General features: G+C 36.3%; 1 protein-coding gene across 10 annotated transcripts in view; it reads left to right on the top strand.

The window, feature by feature from the left end:
• Positions 1-21571, top strand: part of RBFOX1 (RNA binding fox-1 homolog 1) — a 122834-nt gene that overhangs the window by 52759 nt on the left and 48504 nt on the right. For 8 of the 10 annotated variants that reach the window (XM_027896692.1, XM_027896694.1, XM_027896691.1 and 5 more), the window contains exons 7-8: positions 6519-6599; positions 20705-20837. In XM_027896692.1, the coding sequence (XP_027752493.1) occupies positions 6519-6599; positions 20705-20837 (214 nt within the window). The remainder of the gene's footprint in view (positions 1-6518; positions 6600-20704; positions 20838-21571) is intronic. The other 2 variants (XM_027896693.1, XM_027896689.1) reach the window with 1 other exon arrangement.

Raw genomic sequence — 21571 nt, 5'->3', positions numbered from 1 at the left:
GTGGGTGTTTTGATCAAGCAGGAGCTCTACTGTCCTTTCTTTGTCATTGCTTTCTTCTGCTCCCTGTAAGTTTTTACTGAGGATACAATTGATCAAATTTTAAAGTTAAGCACTGTGCTTTACTCACAAAGAGAATCTTTTCAGGAAAAATGATACTTAGACTTCTCTTATTTAAACACCCTACTGGTGCTTAGTGAAAATATGTTCTATGGCTTCCTGAATTAGTGACAGGTCCAAAAATAAATTAGATAAGATGACAGCCTCTCTAGACTGTGTGTTGTGTAGGTTTAGGGTCTGGATATAAAACCATCTGTTCCATAGCTACTGCTCCTGTCTCTCAGTTATTTGCCAACACAGGTGAGTCTGGGTGAGCACTGCCTGGACCTGAGATCAAGGCTGTGATATGTGTCTAATAGATTAAATTGGGATTGTAATCCAAGTATCAGCCACGGATTTATGTAAAAAGCAGTGGCTTAAGAATCTCTCAGAGGAAAATTTAAGACAAACTACAAGGTTATCACTAAAGCATTTGTTTGTTCAAAACTGGGTGGGATATTTGCAGTGCTAGATAAGTTAATAGCAGTTATGCAGAGGAATAAGTTCCTCTGATTAGAAGAATAACAGAGTTAGGAAGATCCATGCGTTAGGATGGACAGTCAGGCAGACAAACTATTCTGAAATGCAAAATAGTAGAGTAATATATGAAATGTAAAGTTAATACCCTTAAGTGGAATGGAAAACAACTCTGCTGTGTGTTAAAGCTTGATTACATCTGTCAGTTAATGCTAAAGCAGCTTAAGATGGTGGTTAATTGTATTCCAAAAATATAAGTAATGTTTTCTTTTCCATCTCATGCATTTTTTTCCCATTTTGGGCATTGGATGGAGAAACCCCATGTATTTGCATTGCAGTTGTATTTCATAATACTTAGTGAGAGTAAATTTCAAAATACAGAGGTTTTCATTCATTTAGTCTTTTATGGATGTAACTGAGATGGGACTGTGCTTTACAAGCTCTGTCAGTTTGGTGCTTTCAGATTTTCTTTGGAAATCTCCAAGCACAGAACTACTACTAGTAAAAGTGAATGTTTTGGAAAGTTTGGAAACACTGCATTATCATTTTTGTAATGGTTTTTTATACTCCTGAAATTCTGGAATTTGACTGGTGTAGGAAAAAAATAAACTAGCTAAAGCCAGCATTATGCATGATGATTCAATTTTTGCTCTTTTATATTCTCAGCTTGTCATTCAGAATAGAATTTTGTTTATAAGTCAAAACCAGCATTCACTGGTATAAGCAAGTAGAACTGAGGGATTAGTAATTTGCATGTCTGCATCTAATTGCATTAGATTTGCATCTCTGTCTTATAGATTTACTGAAATAGGTAATTTACACAGAAAATAGTGTCTTGACACAATATGAGAGGATAAAACATAAACACATCCACTTGTAATCCCTCCAGGGCCATGTGGAAACTGCAGTGTTGGTGCAGAAAGGCTTCGGTTTCATTTATTCTGTGATTCTATTCCTGTTGCAATCTTTATTCAACAGGCAGATGTATGTATGAATGTATGAATTGACCCATTTTAGTTATCAGCACAACATAAGTGTATTATGTATATTCTCAAGTATCCAATTTCAAGAACAGTGTAACAGCAGTTCAGAGTTTATATTTATACTTTGGGATTTCTCTCATGTTTGTTTCTTACAGTTACAAATGAACCAAGGTAAGGTTACAGTGAACCAAGAGTAACCATCATTTACCTACATACCTACTGTATCTGCTAGGGCCACCTAGAAAGATGAGGAATAAAGACTGGATTTGTCAAAGATCCTGGACAACTTCAGTGGGACACATGTCCCAGTGCCAAATAATGGCAGTGAATATCACAGAATATCAATTTACATGCACCTGAATTTGTAGAGATATATCCTATAGTAAATGTATTTTGTAGGAAAGTTACATTTATGGGCACTCCTGACTGCACCAGTCCAATTTTTGTTACTTGACTGCATGGTGCATGGGGGAGAGGTCTGATTCCCAAAAGCTGGGAAACGATATAGCCAACAAAGAATAATTGGAATGGCTGCTTACAAATCATGTTTGTTGTAACATGCATTGCTGGTCCCTCAGTTCATTGAGTGTTGAGGTGACACTCTGAGAGGTGATAATAAAGGAACCTGCACTATGCTTAGGGAAGTGATGGAAGGAAAATTAACATCTTAAATAGAATTTTGAATAGAGGGATCACAGAAAATACCTTAGAGACAAATACCTTCACCACCCATTTTTTTGTGTGTGGGTGAGGTTTTTTTCCCCTGTACATGTGAGGTTATATATGGGTCAGGGATTTACTACCTAAGTGTGTGTATAGAGCAGAGCCTCATGCTCATTACCAGTAGCAAGTACACACAGGTTGTTCAGTAATTCAGTGTATTTCAGGTTTGCTGTCAGAAGGCAAGATGAATACAGGTTTGGACTTATGGAACTCACCTTTAGATGCCAGCTGCTTTAGGTTCTCCTCCCTACCCTCTTGTTTAACTGAAACTATATATATAAACTTTGGTGGGATTAAACATAGGTTTTATTTGTATTTTTAGCATATTGGAAGAAAGGAGGTGTGGGGGTTTGGTTGATGCTACTTTATTCCTTGTTAATAATGGATGAAACACGCAGTCATGCCTGAGCGGTTGTGTTAAAATCTGAAGAGTATTACTCCTTTATAGAGATCCCAAATAACTGAAAACCCTCACAAAGCCCTTCTTTTTGAATTAACAGCATATTTAAAAGCATACTAAGGCTGTGTAGTTTGACTATTGATAATGAAGGGCTAAGAGAGCACTTAACAACTGTTATGTATTCAAGGCAGAGGCTATAGAGGCTCTCTTTAAATTCCCTAGTCAGAAGGGACAATAGAAGCTAACATAAGCTATTATTGTACAACAGGAGCTTTTTATTAGGTGTTTCTGATCCATTTCTGTGACACATTTTGAAATAATCCATCATAGAACAATAGTTCAGACCAAAACAAAGATAATGCTATTTCTATCTGAAAAGACCAATATTAAATTACACTTTTAGAGCAGCAAATCAAGAGCGGACACGGATTGCTTATGAGGATCTTTGATACCCTTGCAAATCTCCTTATTTGTTCATGAGAGATGCAGTTCTACAGTTTTCTTCGTGCATTGTCCCCTAAAATGTATGGGAATAATAGCTGTTGCAAAAGGTATGAAGGAAAACAGTGACCAGAATGATCAGAACTAACCCAGGGAGAAGACTGGGCTCCCCAGCTGGATGGGGAGAAGGAGAAAATGAAATAACAGTTATTGAATTTAATAAATAATGTAGCTTTTAGAGTAGGGTACTAACATAACAGTTTATAATAATATAGTCAAAATGGGACACAAATAGTATTAGTTTTTATTCACTTTCTCCTGTGGCTTTGTTTGGGTTTTGTTGTGGTAAATAGTATTATAGAATGTATGTACTGATACTTAGTTGTCTGTGCAGCATCACCAGTGTATTGATACTTCCACTTATGCTCTGCAGATTAGTTTATATGAGCCATGTAAATAACTGTACACAAAAACTTAGTTTTGAAAGTTTGAAAAAATTAGGAGAATGCATTTATTCAGATGTCTTGAAACCACTGGGAACCGAATTTTAAGTATTCTAAAAATATCAATGACTTCGCATAATTTTTTTTTTTTCCACAGCCCCGCATATTTTTAGAGTAATTATTTCTCAGAATAACCATAGTGCTTCAACAAAGGACCTAATCAAACAGTACATCCTTAATCGTGGACTGTAGGAGAAAACAGTGGAGGGAGAGAAAGATGAGTGGGAATAGGCTTTGATCTTGAAAAGTGTGGTTTTGTCCTCAGCCCGTGCGCCAGGGCTGAGAGGTGGATCTCTGCAGGGGTAGGGGCCTGGTGTGAGCTGCACATCCCAGGGACTGGAGATGATTCTTAAGGAGAAAACATCAGCCTGAAATATGCTGGGACAGATTGGGGAATTGAAGATGAACTCTTGTATGACTGAAATTTTATAAAGTTCATGGGCTCCATGGTATTATTAACAGTTTGAGCAGAAATGTTACAAACTTTATTTTAAAATCCCCTTTGTTCCATCATGCAAGAATTTAGTATTCTGGAGGAATTTTGGTTTTTTTCCATTGGGGAATTTATAAATTGTTTCTGTGTTCTGAGGTTTATCCAAGATCTTATTGTAAATAATTCAGTCTTCCCTCAGTTGTATTAATCACAATTTAAATATTTTTAATACTAAAATTAGATGCAGCAGAAATAATCTTTTCTTACAAAAGTAGATTAAAAAGTTCAATGTTTTTTCTAACAAAATCCAATAACAATGTTTTAGTTATCAGTATTAATTTTATGTAGAAATTCGAAGGCAGATTGTCAAAATATAATTACAAGGCTCTATGCAAGAAATTAAATACACTCTAGTAGCACAGATGAAAAAAGCATCTGTTTTGAAGTTCTTTCATTAAAAATTAGAAGACTAGAGTAGGGAAAATGAGGTTTGTTGAGATGAAATGTGAAAAAAATATAAGAATTGGAAAATACCTGTGGAGCATGGAGCGAGCAAAGTGTCATTTAGGATTTATGGTGAATAATGTAAACAAACTGTATTATTTGATTTCTAAAAGCCTTTTTTGTTTGTATATTTACTAATTATACTTGAAGTCATTATAGTTATCTGTTCTTAAAACCTAATGAAAATGACTCATTTTCCTAATGTGTTTCTCTCAGCTGGATGAGCCTCTGGGTCTTCAGCTCACTTTCATTTCCACCCTTCTGCAATAGCACAAGTTTTGAAGCATCTGTGGTGTTACATCCATTAATATTCCAATGTACACATTCCTGGTATTAAATGAGTGTGTGGATTGAGCCTGTTTATTTGGTAGTCTGAAAAGACTGCTTTTAATTAACATCTCAATGGGTTACATGTTCATTTGACAGCTTCCGTTTGTGGATTTTTTAGGAAGTTGAGAGGGATAGATATTGATGTAATCAAATATGTGCTGCCTTAAAGGGGGGGGGGGAGGTTGGAATTTAGCTTGTTTTAGCTTTTATTTTAGTAGTGAATGACTGAAAAAAGAAGCATAGTAACTAATGAGATTTCCAGTGGTCACAGTCTTAGCTAGATTGCATAAATGACAAGAATTATTTTTATTCAGTATTTCCAATATTTCTTCTTCAACTGACAGTTGCAAGCAATAATCAGAGAACTGGTAATGACAGAAAATGTTTTAAAAATATTTTTTTGAAAGAACTCTGCACTGGTAACTGAATGTAAGTTGAGAATTGCTCTTGTAATACTCAACTGAAAACCTACCTACCATTTGTAATGAATCTGGTCCTTCCAAACCTATTGGACTGAACACTGTGCAGTTGCGTTGTATGTCAATGCACAACTACTAAAGTTTCACAAATCTCCATGTAAATTTAATGCCTTTGAATTGTGTGATTCACAAATCCTGACAGCTTGAAGTATGTCAGGGGGTGTGTGTGTATAATTCTGTGTGTATATACAGATATATTTGCATATATCTGCAAAACCAGATGTTTCATATCCTGCTTTTCCTGACAGACTCTATTCCAGAAGTGCAGAAGTTTTTTTCCCCTTGTGAAAGTACAGTTGTTTCTACCTCTGATCAATGTTCAATCTGTATTCAGCTAAGACTGCTAAAATATAATTTTAAGAAAGACTAAGGCATTTTATTTAAAGTGATTTAAAAAACCCACAGGAAACAAGCCTAAACTTGTGACATTTGTTCAAAATGAGCATTGCAAAAATATTGGTTTAAATTGATTTGGTTATTACTTTTTTTTTTCTTTTAATTTTTTTCTTTTATTTGGTTTTGTTCTTAATCCTGAATCCCGCTTATTCCCTGGAAATGAGCTTATGTTTATGTATTTCTGAGCAAAAAATACTGAACTATATGTTGTTGTTATATATCAGTCATCACTTGCACCAGTGTTAATGCAAGTGATGTCACCGAGATCATTCCTGGTCTGTCCATGGGAGTGCTGTGGCCTGATTTCCCTGCAGTGTTGGCTCCAGGAGCCTCATTCCAGCCAGGACAGGGAGCTGAGGAAGCAGCAGCCAGGTGGGATGGGTGGGTGAGTGGGTGGGTGGATGCTCCCATGGGCAGCCGAATATCCAGGGAGACAGGGCTGAGAGGGAGAGAGAGCATGGGGCGAGGTCCTGAGGCACTGGGGGTGCTCAGAGAGGGCACCAGCTTCCCATGGGATAACAAGGGTGTTGGGATTCTGGAGCATGTCTGTGTTTTGCTTTTTTCCATTGTCAAATTGTACATGTTTGTTGGGGCTCTTTCTGCTTTGAAGTCAAAGGACAAAAAGCTCCCCTGCTTCACTGCACTGCTGTGACTTTCTCACTGGTTGTGACTTTATTTCTGTTTTGAGATGAAAACTGAGGTTTAGTTGAAGTGTTCCAAAACCAGATACCACTCTCTCTCTCTTTCTTGTAGGCAGGGTGCTGCTGTGCCAGGCAAACCAGGAGGGATCTCCCGTGTACAGTGCCCCCAGTTCACTAGTATACACATCCACAAGTAAGCTAGTGTTATGGCTCGTTTTTTGTTCTGTTTTGTGACAAAAGCACATTAATGTAACTTAAGCCCCCTGAAAATGTGAACTTTCCCAACAGCTTTTGTTGAAGCAAATGTGGTATTTATAAACATATATGTGAGTAATGTCAAGAGATAACTTGGTGTTTTTAGTTGCATTTTTATCATCAAGGTGTATCATATTAAAAAAAAGGAAAAAAATCACCTATATTGCAATGTTCTATAGAAATGGTCAAAAATTCTGCAGTAATAGTGATGATTTTTGGAATCCAGTACTGTTGCACGCTCTGCATTTTGTGTAGATGTTGTATTTCTTCTTCCATCCTGCTCACAATACACAAAAGGTCTTTTATCATGCAGACATTTGATTGTGTCAGGAAGCAAATAGATATGAAGCCTTTTTTTTTTCTTCTTTTTTTTTTTTCTTTTACAAAACGAACAACCTGTATGCAAGTGGGTATTTTGAGTTATAAAAAGCTACCCTAATAAAAATAGCAGAGACAAGCTGAAAGGATAGTTGCTGCCGTTAGCCGTTTTTCTACGCAAAACTTTGGAGTGGAGATGTGTCCTCTGAAATCCCAAAGCAGAAGCAGAACTGATTCTTCTCAGAGTATTTTAGATTGTGTTGGTGGTGCCAGTGATCCCATTTTGGCTCCTGGTCAGATAAGAAGCCTGTGACTGAATGCAGGAGCAGCAATTGCACTGGCTCTGTGCTCACAGCAGTGCTCTGGAAAGAAAATACTTTGTATTGTCTGATTCAACATTATCAGGTATGTTCTTTATGGAGGTTATATTCAGTCTAGAATGCAGTTCTACCCCTTTAGAGCTTATCTAGACTACTGAAATAATTAATTTATTTTTTCAATTAAAACCAGCAGTGAGGACAAAAGAGTTCCATAGTGATCATCTCTACACTCATGTCGTTCTCTTATGTCAAAACCTCTCAATGCCATCCCTAGAGCTCCTGCTTTTCCAGGATACATAGGGGATCCACTTTTAAATCAGCAGTCTGGGGTCTGCAAGTGCATAGTGAACTAACAAAATATATCAAGTATTTAAAATTAGAAATTAATTTATCGGTTCAATCTGCATTTGCTTTCAAGTGCTCCCAGAAATATTTTGTACTATGTTACCTTTCCCAAGCAATAAGTTTTTTTAAATCCTTGTAGCAACAGAGACACAAAGTACTTATTGTTTTAATCAGTGTTCCCTTTTGCATGTTTTTAGTGCACTGATCCTTTTAGACCAAAATACCAATCTTTGACTGAAATTTTTTTCCCAGAAAACGATCTTATTTTGGAGGAGAGGGGGCAGTGTTTGTTTTAAGTTTCTGAAAATTGCTTTAAAAAAAGCCCTTCATGAGTTTTCCCTGTTGCTCCTATTACATCACTGGTACATTTATTTGCGGAGTTGCTGTTTACATCACGTGGTATTCCCACTAGTATTAAATCCCTGGAGAGCAGCTGCAAGCTCACTGAGCTCTGTACTTCACTGTTTCCATTATGTCTCATGAGTCAATCCCTCTGAAAAATCTTATTTTGCAGTGGTGCTCCTCGAATAATGATATCCTAACAAACACCTGTTTGTTTTCAATTATGCCAAATTCATAAGTAAACAGACTTTGCCTATCTGCCTCCCACTGGGCAATGTGTAATGCACAGTTTCATAACAGACATTGCTGGTAGCCCTTGCAAAAGAAATTATTACACTTTTGTTGACTCTCTGCGCATGCAAGTCAGGATTTTTCTTTTATTATGTGTAGTATTTTATCTTGCCAAAATGCAGTTTCCCCTACAGGGTCACAACTCTTAATAATACAAAATTGCTACAATTACTAATGATTGTAATTAGGTTTTTTATTTCTCCTTATTACAAAACTTTCAATAAAAATGCAAAATAGTTTCATTTCTATAGGAAATTCTACCAGAAATGGAATAGAAATGAAGGTTGACTTTTGTCTCATTTCTTTTATTATTTTAAAGATCTTCCATATTCCATTTTTTTATGTACATTTGTAATATTGAAATTATAACTGCTAAGTCAACATTAGTGTCTAGGAGATGATTACTTGTACTACTATCATTCCAGGTAGACAACAATATCGCAGCTTTCATTTTTGAATAATTTGTTAATCATTTATTCCGTTACTGCTGATATTGTAACTGTGTGATATTTTAGAGCCACTTACAATGTAAAAATTAAGTGGTTTTAAATTTGTAATTGTTTTAATAGAAGGGAAAAGAGTCTGCTGAAATGATTTTAAATCCATCTGAGATATTCCGAGTTCATTAAATGCTACTGGCTTTAAGAATTTTCAGATATGTGGAAGAGGATAGTCCCTGTCTAACTGGACTGTTCATCTTTTGCTCCCAAGTTTTAAGGCATAAAGGACTCAAACTTGGTTGTAAGATGTATTTTTCTTAATTCTGGCTAGCTTTATTTCTCACTTAATGTTTTGGCTTTTAATTGTCCTGGTCACTTGTAGTCTCTGATGACTCTGAACACTTTTACGCCTTTGGCTCTCCAGAAAGCAGAGCACAAATCTCAGAGCTGCTCTTTCCCTTCTGATATTTCTCCGGGATATATTTCATGTCTCATACTGTACATTTCCCAGTACAGTGATTAGTTACACCTCTGAATATGTCAGGAGATGGAAACATGGCTCTGCTTCCTTCCATCACTTCTGGCCCTTCGTAGAAAACAGAAAGAAATGAGCTGTTTCTTCTGCAAGCAGTGGAACAAATCAGTAGCAATAGTCTCTCATGCCTCATCTGTTCTCTTATGCTGAAGAAGAAGATGGGACCTGGATCAGTTTTTCATTTGCACGTCTATTCTGGGAATAGATAATTTGTTATGTGGAAGGCAGAGTTTCAGCATGACAATGTGTTCACATTCCTTGATGGGACAGGTTCTTTCATTTACTGAGACAATCACAGGCAGAAAACTCCGGATCTCACCTTGGCTACCAGAGATTGCCATGGTATTGGCATCTTCAGGACAGGACTGATACAAGAGATTTCAGTTTAATCCTGCCTCATTATCTTAATGCAGGATGCAGGCAAGCGTTGAAGGAGTTATATCCAGCCAGGAATGATGAGAGGACATCAAATCCCTGTGAGTAAGCATTCCCTGGAAGCTTCCTGGAGGCCTGACTGTCTCTCTTTGCCCTCACTTCTTTAGACTAGTGCCTTCCACAGGAAATTTTAAGACCATGGAGAAATTTGTATCTCCCGGTAAATAAGAAATGTTACCAAGAATAATTTTAGAACTTGTCCAAATTGAAACCACACATATGAGCAGGATCCATGGGAAAAAGGAAGATTCAAGAGAAGAACAAAGTTCTGTCCCTGAATGTCTGTATCGCTGTCCTGCCAAGGACAGTAACGTAGCTGGGTATGTATGGTTCAAAAAAACCCAAAAATGCAAATCTGAACTTATGCAAGGACTTCTAAACACTGCTTTGTGCCTATTTTTCTGTAATATAGAAGTGCCTGAAAATGTGAATGAAGTAGAAATGAATGAGAGCCAAAGTGTGGGAAAGAAGGAAGACACGAAGTCGTGGAATTGTAGAATAATTCAGGTTGGAAGGACAAGGCTGCTCCAGGACCCCTCTGAGGACGGAGATGGCACAACATTCCTGGGTTATCTGTTCCAACACTTGAATGTCCTAAAGTGGAAACCTCTCTTCTTGCAAGTCGTGTTTGCAGTCTCATCTTCCCAGCACGTGAAGAGCCTTGATCACCTCCCTACCTCTTCTCTACGAGGGCATGGAAAAGGAGATGCCAATGGAAATCTTTGTGATCTGGACTAACTAAGGAGTGTTCCTGGGCTCACTAAGCCTGACCACTGGTGGAGTGAGGCAGCCCCAGCCTAAAGCTGCGCATCACATCTCTCAGAAATGTCCAGTTGTGCATCACCCAGGTCCCACCAAAGGCAATGGGAGCGAGATGGAATTTAGAATTTAAAGGGAAGTTCAAAGGCAGCTAAATATTTTTTACTTTCTAAATCAGAGCTTTGATCTTTGAAACTTTTAGGCTTTATTTTAGCTCCAAGTAAGCATAAAGATTCTTGAGTTAGCAGGTATGTAGCTACTAGTGGATTTTCATGAGCATGTATTAAAAGGGACTGTTCACTGGACTGATTAGCTGACAGGTATGATAAAATAATTTAGGTTTCTACATGACTTTATTCAGAATGATGTGCAGATGAATGCCTCTATTTCTCAAATGTTTAGCAGGCCCATAAAAGAGAATTTTGTCTTGACTTAAGTGAGTACATTTTAAACTGAAGTCAGTTTTGGCTTAGATTTTCTAAATGTTAGACTTGTTTCATCTTCAGTAAGCATGCTCATCAGCTCCTAAATAAATCTTTCATACTGCAATCAACTGATGGAATTAAAAAAAGAAAAATATTAAAATGCAGAAATCCGATATTAATTCATTTTAATCTATCATACTCAAGGGCAAATGAAGTTGATGGCCCATTTTTTAATTGATATATTGATTAAAATTTTGGAAGAAGTGGTGCTAGAATTCAGCAAAAATGATTGAGGTGGTACAAATGCTTATAAATCTGTCCCACATTGTTCGTGTTCTTTAATTGTAATTGTCTGATAAAACTTCCATCGGTTTCTGTAATTAACCTAATGGTCTAAATGAATTTCCAGATCACTGGTTATTCATTTCAATATAGAAAATGCCATTACAATGAGTTTAATTAATACAAAGTAAGTTCACAGTCCATTGTATCATTAGAATAGAATTATATTGTTTTAACTGTTTAAATTAGGAACATTTTTTCCTCTCATCTTGTTTGTCCCATTTATGGACTTGAGCATTCATTTTCTATTCACGCTTTATAATTAAAATATTTAAAACCCAATGCTCTTCAAGCCTCAAAATACCAGTGTAGATTTTTTTTTTTTGTATTTATCGTTTCAACTATTTTTAAACAGAATTCAGTCAGTGCCAAGCTCATAATCCCCATGATATGCCCTAGAACATCTTATTTGTCTTGATATTCCTCTCACAGAAGTACATATGACAGATAAGCACTCACCAGAGGATCCTTTTGCTTTGCGTCAGGCAGATATTAAAACAATAAACTACGTTGCCCTGGGATTTTGGCTTATGAGCAACCAGGAAACAACAAGGCAAAGATGAGATGTTTTTGAAAGGCGGGAAGGCAGTTCCTTGGGAAAATTCCCCTGGAAACCCTCGGCCCCGTAATGTTTTTGACAAGAAATGTTTTAAATGCTAAAGTTCTTTTAAAGCAGATCAGGAAAACAGGCTTCATTCCTGCAGAGCAGACATTAGGAATGTTCCTAAATAATCCTGCTAATCCAAAGTTATGTGTTATATGCCAGGAGAGAAGGAAAAATCTGTGGCACACCTTATGGTATTAATTACATGATATGGAAATTTTACTTTTTATATATGTTCTCCATAAAAAATTTATCAGCACTTAAGTATAACAGACATATGTACTAGTTTTAAAGAGATTCTTTTTTTCCCTATGAGTGTTTTGTTTTAATTCATTGGTAGAGGAATAGTTCAGGATCTTGTTGATAGCATAGAATAAAAAAGGAAAATCCTAAATACAAAGTAGAAATATCATGTCCAAGAGTAGGATTTAGTCTCTTTGACTCATTGTGCTACAGAAATGAAAATTAAGTCAAACCTGTCTATGCAATATGTCTGTTGAATATCCTTTCTTAGAAGTAGGTTACTTGGCTTAGGAATGTTAGTAAACTCTCTATAAAATGCTGTATGAAGCTATTTTGATGTTTCTTGTTTCAGTGAAGACATTGCAGGTTTTATTTTTCTGTGGCATTACTAATGGATTGAAGTAAGACCTCTGACGTGTCTGTTATATTCTGGGGTATTTTCAATACCGAGACGGTTACACAGGGAAAATAGGAATTTTCCAAAGGTGATTTACAGTGAGACAAATCGTTAATGGAAGCATTGGATTTAGGAACCTTGATTCAGTTGTGTTTTTTTCAGGTTTAATCTGTTGCACACATGTAATTACCTGAAAATTATATTGTTATGATGGTAGTTTTTTGATAGCATGATCCTGAGACTCCAAGCAGCTGCAGTGTAGGTGCTCCTGGCCTTTGGAATACCCTTCTCTGGATTTTGTGTGCAAGACATGATTGACCATATTCAGTCCAAATGGTCAAATATTGTTATGACATCGGCAATTCATTTTTCATGATTTTACCATTATATTTTTTTCTTAATTTATATGTTGCAATTTTACTGTTTTTGGTAAAAGAGAGACTGTTTAGGAGGCTTGCCATTTTGAATTAGAATCTGGGTCAGGAACAGTTTAAAAAATGAGTATTCATGTGGTATAAATAATTTGCCAGTGCTACAGTATTTCTAAATTAAATGTAAAAAGGTTCTGCAAACTAAATTTTTAATTGGTCTGTTCTCTCTTAAGCTAAATTGGAATGGCAGATCACTTCATCACTAATAAAATATGTATTAGTAGGTTGTATTTACATGTTGGTGGTTTTGTCTGCTTTCTTGTTGCTTCAAAGGGGACAGGTAGAGCACCCCTGCAAAGGAGTCTGTGATTGAGCCAACTTAACCTTTTGTGGGACTGTGGTTCATGAAGGACAGAGCAAAAATCCTGCTCAGAGGGAAGCATCTGCACATTTGAGTAGAGCAATCACACATACTATTTCCAGGCTACAAAAAAATCTTACTGCTGAACATTTAGGAGTCAAACACTCTTTTAATGTGCTTCCTTAATTAATTAATTGCCTTTATTTATGAAGTGAAGAGAATCACCTGGTAGTAACCATGAAAACTGTGCAAAGTGCCCTTCCTGTTTGTATGTTAAATACAGTGGGTTTAATTGAAAGTTTAAATAAAGAAGATGCCAATAGTAAGCAGGAGGGAAGTCACTTTGCATGATTTTCCCCCCCCATGTATAGAAGTGTCAAAGATTGAAAAATCATATATCACTTCCAGAGAAAAATATTGATGTCATCGCTTTTGAAATGTCTTCAGAAGGTTTTGAAACACTGTTTTGGCCCATTGTGTTGGACCTTGCTTAGAACAGTGATTGTTCTAAGTCTAGAAGCCACTGACTTGCAAATCAAACAGTTATAAAGGCAGTAAAAAACTAACAGAATTGAGTAAAACAATATTCAATATTAATTATGTTATAGTCTTGATTTAAGTATCAGCTTATTATAGCTGTAAAGTGAACCTCTTTGAGTTCTTTTGGTAGCACTGCCTGAAATTCTTGTTACAGCATTTTTGGTGTTCTGTATCACTATATATTGTCTTTTCTGTAACTGTTTTCAGGATAACTCTGATTCCTACTGTTTCTTTTCCTTTATGGCCTTGGTGCTTTGTTTTTACCTACTGAGCTTTTTCTTATTTCTTAGTCGTTTCTTTAGTGGAAAGTCTTCTGTTCTTTTTACCTCAACTATTTGTGATTTCAGCTGTGCAGTACTCTCATTTTTATATTAAGTACACCATAAGTAATTTCACCAGCAATTAGAGCATTTTTTTAATTCAAAGTTGTTATTTGGTGTAACTTTAGATTTACCAAAAAAATGTCTCAATCATCTTAGCTGTTCCTTTATATCCTTCCTCATCCTCCATTTTCTGCTGCTTGTTATTAGAAACCCCTCAATGCCTGAGGGATTCAGGTGGCTGCTTATACAGCCCAATAAAAGCAGGATGAGATATATGGGAATTTGGGAAGTGGTACAGGAGAAGAGTTGAAACAAAGGAAGGCAGGGAAAGGAATAATTCCATATATCTTTAAAGTAATTACAGAGAAAAGTGAGTGTGAAGTCAGTATATGCAAGTCATTATTGAAATAATAGATCAATTAGATCTGAAAACAACTTTAAGCTAAGGATAACAAAATGGAAAGTTTTGTTTGAATAAATTGCCTTCCTATAATTTAACATGTGAATAAGCATATTAAATAGGAAGTTGCCTTTTGCTGAAATATTTAATGTCTATTTTTCAAATGCATTTGGTTATGTTGATGATTTGGTATGGAAAAAACTAAAAATCTGGGGGTTTTTACATGTCTGAGACTGAAATAGTTACAAAGAGTTCTAAAAATATTGACGTATAACTCCGTTTAAAAAGTTTCACCAAATTTATGTGAAATTTGGTGCTAATTTGGATTTTGAGAGAAACTTAATGCAGTAGTGTTGTGTAAAGGGATTCAATTACAGTGTGCAGTGTTTTGTAAGTAACTGTCTTGCATAAAAAAGTTAATTAATCAGTGCTGTGTCGATTTCCTTGTGCCATGTCAATTAGCAGCAAGGTAATTAATCACTAATCACCCAGCGTGCAGCAAACTAAGGGACAATCCAGGAGCCATTTGTTGTTATTTTTTTTCCAAATTAATGGCACACAGAGCCATGAAGAAACACATCTTGCCTTTCATAATATTTTTATCGACAGTTTTGCATGTTGTAATAGACTGCAGCAACAAGCAGCTGTAGTTCAATGGAATATGAATATTAAAGAAACAAATGAGAGCAGATTTATAGGCCATTGCTTTTCTGTTATGTCAGTTTTGAGATTACACTGAGCAAATGAACAGTGAAAAATTACTCTTCCATGTGGAGAATGGTGATTAGACTTGTACATTAATTAGAGATTTTTGTTTTCCTTTTTAATGCATTTCAAATGAGTGTCCCCTATAAGTAAGGGTTTCTCCAAAATACAGATTTATTCATTCCTAAACACCAGTGTATAATACTGACATATATTTTTCAACAATAGTAAGGACAAAATTGTTCTATAATTTTAAGTACGTTTCAAAAAATAAATAGATTGTGAAAGAAAGAAAAAGAAGTGACCAGTTGTAACTGTGTTTAATATATATGGCAGGTTTCCTTTGAATCCAGTTAATTCACAACAAGATCCCAGGGAAAATCATCTCACAAAAGGGACAGGTGAAGAAATGTATTCTCAACCTGCTAATTTTAATTTCTGTGAACTTTCTAAAGGTGGTCTGTTTGGCTTTTTATACCCCGAAATTTTAACTTCTGTGTGTATATAAATATATATAATTTAAATGCCTTCTTATGTTGAAGTCTGTTGTAACAGACCTTACATTTTGTTTGCAGTGCACTTTGGTCTGTGCATTTAAATGCATACATCCTCTTTAACACAGTGTTTATAATTCTTTTAAAGAATGCCACTTAATAATACTTATTACTATTACAGTGAAGGGAAAACACAGCACACGTTTGGCTAAACTGCTGATTCTCTTCCTGAAATCTCAGCTAATATCATATGGATTATTCTGCTTAGCCTTTCCCAGCATGTTTCCCATTATATCTCTTTGTTTTTAATTTATTGTTTTTCCTCAACAGGGGTCCTCCTGAACTATGGGAATAATGTAAATGTGTCTCCCTGCCTTTCTAGCACTTAAACTGTGCTGCAGTAAATTAGCTATAAACTGATGCAAACATGATGTAACATTAAAATTCTTCACCATAAAGCATTTGCAAACTCTTGATGGTAGATGACCTGCTAGTTTGTGCAAAGTAGGAGGGATGAGGAGTGATGAGAGGTAGATTTGTTCATCCATTTTGATGGCACACCTTTCTGGGGGCATATGGCACTCTCATACAAATTCCAACCACAGCACAAATGGGAAGAATAATTGCCCATTAAAATGGCTGTATATTTTTATGGCTTTGATACAAAATCTGCCCCCTGTTGTTTTTTGCATCTGCTGCTCTTTCATCCATCCCAGAGCTTTAAAACTTTAATACACAGTGTCTAAGCTTTAAGTATTTTTTGCCAGGTTATATCCCTCTTTTTGGGAGCTCAAGCTCTGTCATTGTTCCTTCAAGTCTTTGTTTCCCCAGGCCTGTGGTGAGATGTGGTGCCTAGAAAGTGCACCTCCCTGTCGTGTTCATTTAATACAAAATTAGTAAAACAAATGCTTCTATTACATCTTCTGGGAAAAATTAAGATTTGATTAGATTTCATCTGTGAACACGAAGATTTAAGTTTGTCTTCCTCATGCTCGTATATGCTTTTTCTGTAAAATTCTTAGTTACCTAAATTTTACTGATATACTAAGAATCCTTTTTATTCCAAAGGCTTTTTAATTTTCTTAAATGTTGTGATTTGCTGACCTGATTTTATGTTTGAGATCTAAACTGAAGTTTAGTGAAGGAGTTGTCCTGACAATGTTTCTAAGTTGACAAAGTGTAGGAAGAGAGAACTCAATATTCATTGTATTAATACATTTTAAAATTTATCCTTTCAAGTATAAAAATAGAACAGTTTAAGTTCGAAGAGGAAATCTCACCGACAATGTTCCTTAAGAAAATCATTTAGGCTGTAATAGAAGATGATTTGTATGCTTTTGGATAATTATATTAGGCAAAGCCAAGCACTTCCAGAACATATTGCTTATACTCCTAGTTTTTTAATTTGAAAAAGTAAAAGTGCAGTTCAACTGTAGGAACTGAATTTTTGTGGTTGCTCTTGTAGTCTCAGTCATATTTGAATAGCTGAATGAATAACTATAGAACTGAGGGGCTATTAGATGAAATTATAAGTTGTCTCTATGGCTTGATAATTGATTACATACTGTCCTCAGAAAAGTCTTTTTTTGTTTTGACCTCATGTTATAACCTCATATCATCAATGTGTATTTGGAGAAATCTACCTTTTGTCTATCACAGATCAGAAGGATTCCAGTCATGAAATTACTTTGATGAAATTAAGCCACTTTTGCTTAGAAGTGGGCTCAGAGGCTTCCCTGCTGAGAGTCAAACACATTCTCAACCCCATTATAATAGCATTTTCACTGACTGAGTTTCAGCACTTTGGCACTCAGGCACTAAGGAAGGTTGACCTACAAACTGTAAGTCATTAAAATCCTTCCCCCTCCTGGCTAGTATATTCATTACTTTTGGGACTGGTTAATAGCATTTAATGCTTCCTGATGGGACAGCCCTTTTCATAAAACTACTTTTATGAAGTCCATTCTTCAGTTGTGTTCTAATGGTGCCACTTCTGCTGGTTATTTTGGGGTGAGGATATTAAAAAGCTGGTAGCAAAATAAATTCTGTGGTTACTATATATTCCCAACCACCTGAATTCTCAGCTGGGCTGAAGTAGAATAACTCTTTTGCTCTGAACTGAAATCTAGGGTGACAAAACTTGTTGCTTATTTTACCTGTGATCTTAATCTTTAATATTACTGCGTGGAAATAAAAGACGTGTTTTCAGATACTCTGATTTTCAGATAGACCTAAATCAGTTTTTGGGATGGATATAATTCTGGTATGCATAAACTCAACTGTTAGACCTCACTTGATCTTAAGACCTTGCAATGCCACCCTTAGTCCTGTGTTTCTCAGGTTTAGTTTCCATCCCATCTGATCCTCTTCCTGACAAAACTGCAAATCCCTGCTCTGCCTTCTACTAATTGCTTCTGTGAGCTTTTTTAGTGCTTTGCTTTACTTTAGACATTTTATGTTCCATGACTTTACTGGAAAGAAACAACGCAATGCCAGCCTATCAAAAACAATTACATTATTTCAGGCCTTTCATTCTAACACCTCTCTGGGCTGCAGATCCTCTGAAAATGGTGGAAATCACTGTCCTGTCTTAGCATCTCCCAGGAATGCTGAGCCACCATTGCAGGGTTTGGGTTTAGCAAACACTCGGGGGCTGAGTGACTTTTCCTGCTATCTCTGGTTTCTTGCTTTTTCTCCTCTTTCATAAGAGAAAGCCCTCTATCTCATAAAAATGTAATATATATATATATATGTTTTTAATAATCTTTTTAACTCATTCATTGATGGGACACTCTGCTTTTCCAGTGACATTTCTTTCTAGAAAGAATTCACTGTCAAAGTTTTGAGGTTAGTGGCCTTTCTTACAGTCCTTTCCAAGGTGTGACCACCATGAACTGGATTGAATGGTAGAAATCAAAGGAAAAAAGTGCTCACAGACCACATTAGGAGCTCATGCTTTCACAGAGGTGTATCCTCAGTGCCTCTTACATTTAACATGACCATTTAAGTGTGTTGTGTACATCACTTGTTGTAACCTAAGTCAGGAATTCTCACTCACAAACACGTTCTCTAAGGGATAGAAGTGAACAAGGCACCATGTGGTCCAGCCTTCATGTTTTTCTCATGTATTGCTAATTTTCGTCTATAAATTTTATTTGCACCTTTTATTTATTTGCTTATATAGGCAGAGAGTCCTCTCTATCAAAGGAACCACAGCACAGACTTGTAGATCTTTCTGCTGTAATTATGTTGTCAGCCCAGTGGAAACAACCTTTTACATTTTCCTCTGCATATTTTATTAATTTTTACCCAGGACTGTATACTTGGAAAGGAAAGGGACAAAAGTTATATGGTTTCAGCAGTAGGTCAGAATTCTAGCCCTACTGTATTTATACTGTTCAATATTCAATGTTATTGAATATGCAAAAGTACTTACAGCATCTAAATCTATGTGATATATATTTGTTTTTTTCTGAAAAGAATGATTTCTTTTAGTATTTATTTAACACTTTTTAAATGCTGTTGCTCGCAAAGTATCAACAGTATTTTGAGTTCTGCAAGTTCATCTTGCTGATTTTGACACACGTTCTTATCACAGAAAGGAATAAAAATATGGTTTTGCACTTTTTAAGACAGTTCTAATTTATTTGTACAGCTGTAAGGTTGGTTTATGCTGTATCACAGGCAAGTAAATCTGCAGAATTACTGTATAACCTTTTTGTCAGTAAGAAGGGTGTTGCGAAGCCCCACAGCAGTAAGGCAATAGTGGAAGGTCACCATAATTACAATGTTTGCCTTCACATGTTCCACCAGCAAGGCCTACAGGTTGTTAATTTTTCATTTTCAAATTCAAAGCTTCTTCGAAAATTTAATGCCTAAACAGACCAATGAGGATTGAAATAATTTAGTTTTTCAGATTTGAAAAACGCAGTGTTTTATACACTATTATTTCTATTTGCTTGCTCCTTGTTAGGGCTTTGATAAGAAATATTTATTTCTTTATCTATAAACTGGGAAAAAAAATCAACAAAGCGAAGCACAACTGATGCAACCTGAGTGCCACAGAGCTGGATTTGATTTTTTCAGTCTCACTGATTATTTCATTCAAGAAATACCTGTTCTAACATTGACAAGCAATATATGTATACAGGAGAAATGAAGTAATGAAGTCTGGTTAAAAAAAACAGCAGAGAAAGAAAAGTGTAAAGTTTGGTTGGTTGGTTTGTTGTTTGTTGTGTTTTGTTTTGTTTTGTTTTTTTTCATATAAGAAGTTCATTAAAAGAGCAGTTTTACAGACATTTTTACAGAAAAAACCCCTCTAAGTAATACTGTGTTACTGTTCAGTTTCTCACATGGAATGGTAATTAATATTTACATGTAGTTGCAATGACAATGTAGAAATGTCTGGGTTAATTTCTTTATTTGCTTAAATTGCTTCTATTTGGTCTGAATATTATCTGGATTCAGACACATGTTTCTAAACTATGCAACTCTTGCCTTTGAAGGAATGAAAGGTACTGTTATGAGTATGGTACAACCCAAAAAACCCCAGAAAATAGACAACTCTTTCTTTCCATGGTTGAGACCCAGTTAATAATCAGCTCTTGAACAAAAGCAAAGCTCTGTTCAGTTGCCAAAATCACTGGATAATGCAGATGACTTGAGGTCACCTAAATGTCTAATGTCTCACCCTCAGTCAAAACAGGGCTGACTTTTGAAGACAGATCCAATACTATGATGCAAATGTCTCTGACCTTCTAAACTGGAGCCTGAACTTGGACCTCAGGAGTCTCCTGGCTGAACCAGCCAACATTCTTTTTAATAGTGTGCTCTAAGAAACTGAGAGCCACCTATGATAACTGCATCTAAATTCCTAGTTTTTCCTGTTTACACTTAGAGATTTTCCATAAAAAGACAGGTTAAAAGACTAATAATTTCCTTATTTGGTGACTCCCTCCTCCAGTTACCGGTAATAAGCATAAACACGCTGCTTGTTTCAGAATGCTGGACCTGAATGTTGCATGTTAATTCCTGGGTTTTTTTCCTCCTGCAGTGCCAGGATTTCCCTACCCTGCTGCGACTGCAGCTGCTGCTTACAGAGGTGCCCACCTACGAGGCCGAGGTCGCACGGTGTACAACACGTTTCGTGCAGCAGCTCCCCCTCCTCCTATTCCAGCCTACGGCGGGTAAGCAGCTCACTTTTCCACACCTTTAGCATGGAGCTCAGTTTTCCATACCTTTCAGCATGGATTTCAGAAGGCTACACACGCCTTTTTTTTTTTTTTTTTTGAGGCTGTTGGTGCATGGGGGTCGTGCCTCACCGCCGACACCGGTCCCGGGCTGCACCTTGCACAGGGTGTTGAAAAATGACTGTAATTTGTACTGCCATGGTTGGTGGCCTTAAGCATTTCAGATGTCACATATTGTTATGTAAATGCTCTCAGAAACGGGAATGCTTTGGAACAGAGAAATTGTTTCGGCTAAATGATATATTTTTGATGATTGCAAACATCTGGTTATTAAGGAGGTTGGATCAAGTTAACTCCTTTTTCTTCAAATCGTCTGCTGAAAGTTGTCTCTGGACCTGAAGGCTTAGTGCTGTATTTATTTCTTTATTTTTTTTTTTTATGGCAGTTTTTCCAGTTGCCATCTTTGCCACAATAGAGATCTGGGATGCTTCTCTCAGGACCATGGTTTTGGAGCATGTTTGCTTAAATAATGCTTTAAGATTTCCCTGTCAGTGGCCGGTATTTACTAAAACCAACCAGTAAACTAAGGAAAAGAGAGGAATTCATAGTAGCAGTTTCCAGAAACCTAATCTTTACTTCAAGAGATGATTGGGGTTTTAAGTATATTTTTGAGGGAAAGAAGGAAGAAACAAATTCTCCTGTAGCTCTGCAAATGCTGACCCAGAAGGGCT

The sequence above is a fragment of the Empidonax traillii genome, unplaced genomic scaffold (assembly GCF_003031625.1).
Source record: "Empidonax traillii isolate 1590-97213 ecotype Southwest subspecies unplaced genomic scaffold, ASM303162v1 scaffold511:size449868, whole genome shotgun sequence".
Classification (NCBI taxonomy): domain Eukaryota; kingdom Metazoa; phylum Chordata; class Aves; order Passeriformes; family Tyrannidae; genus Empidonax; species Empidonax traillii.
Note: the sequence above shows the minus strand (reverse complement) of the source record. Positions and strands in the feature narration are given on the sequence as shown.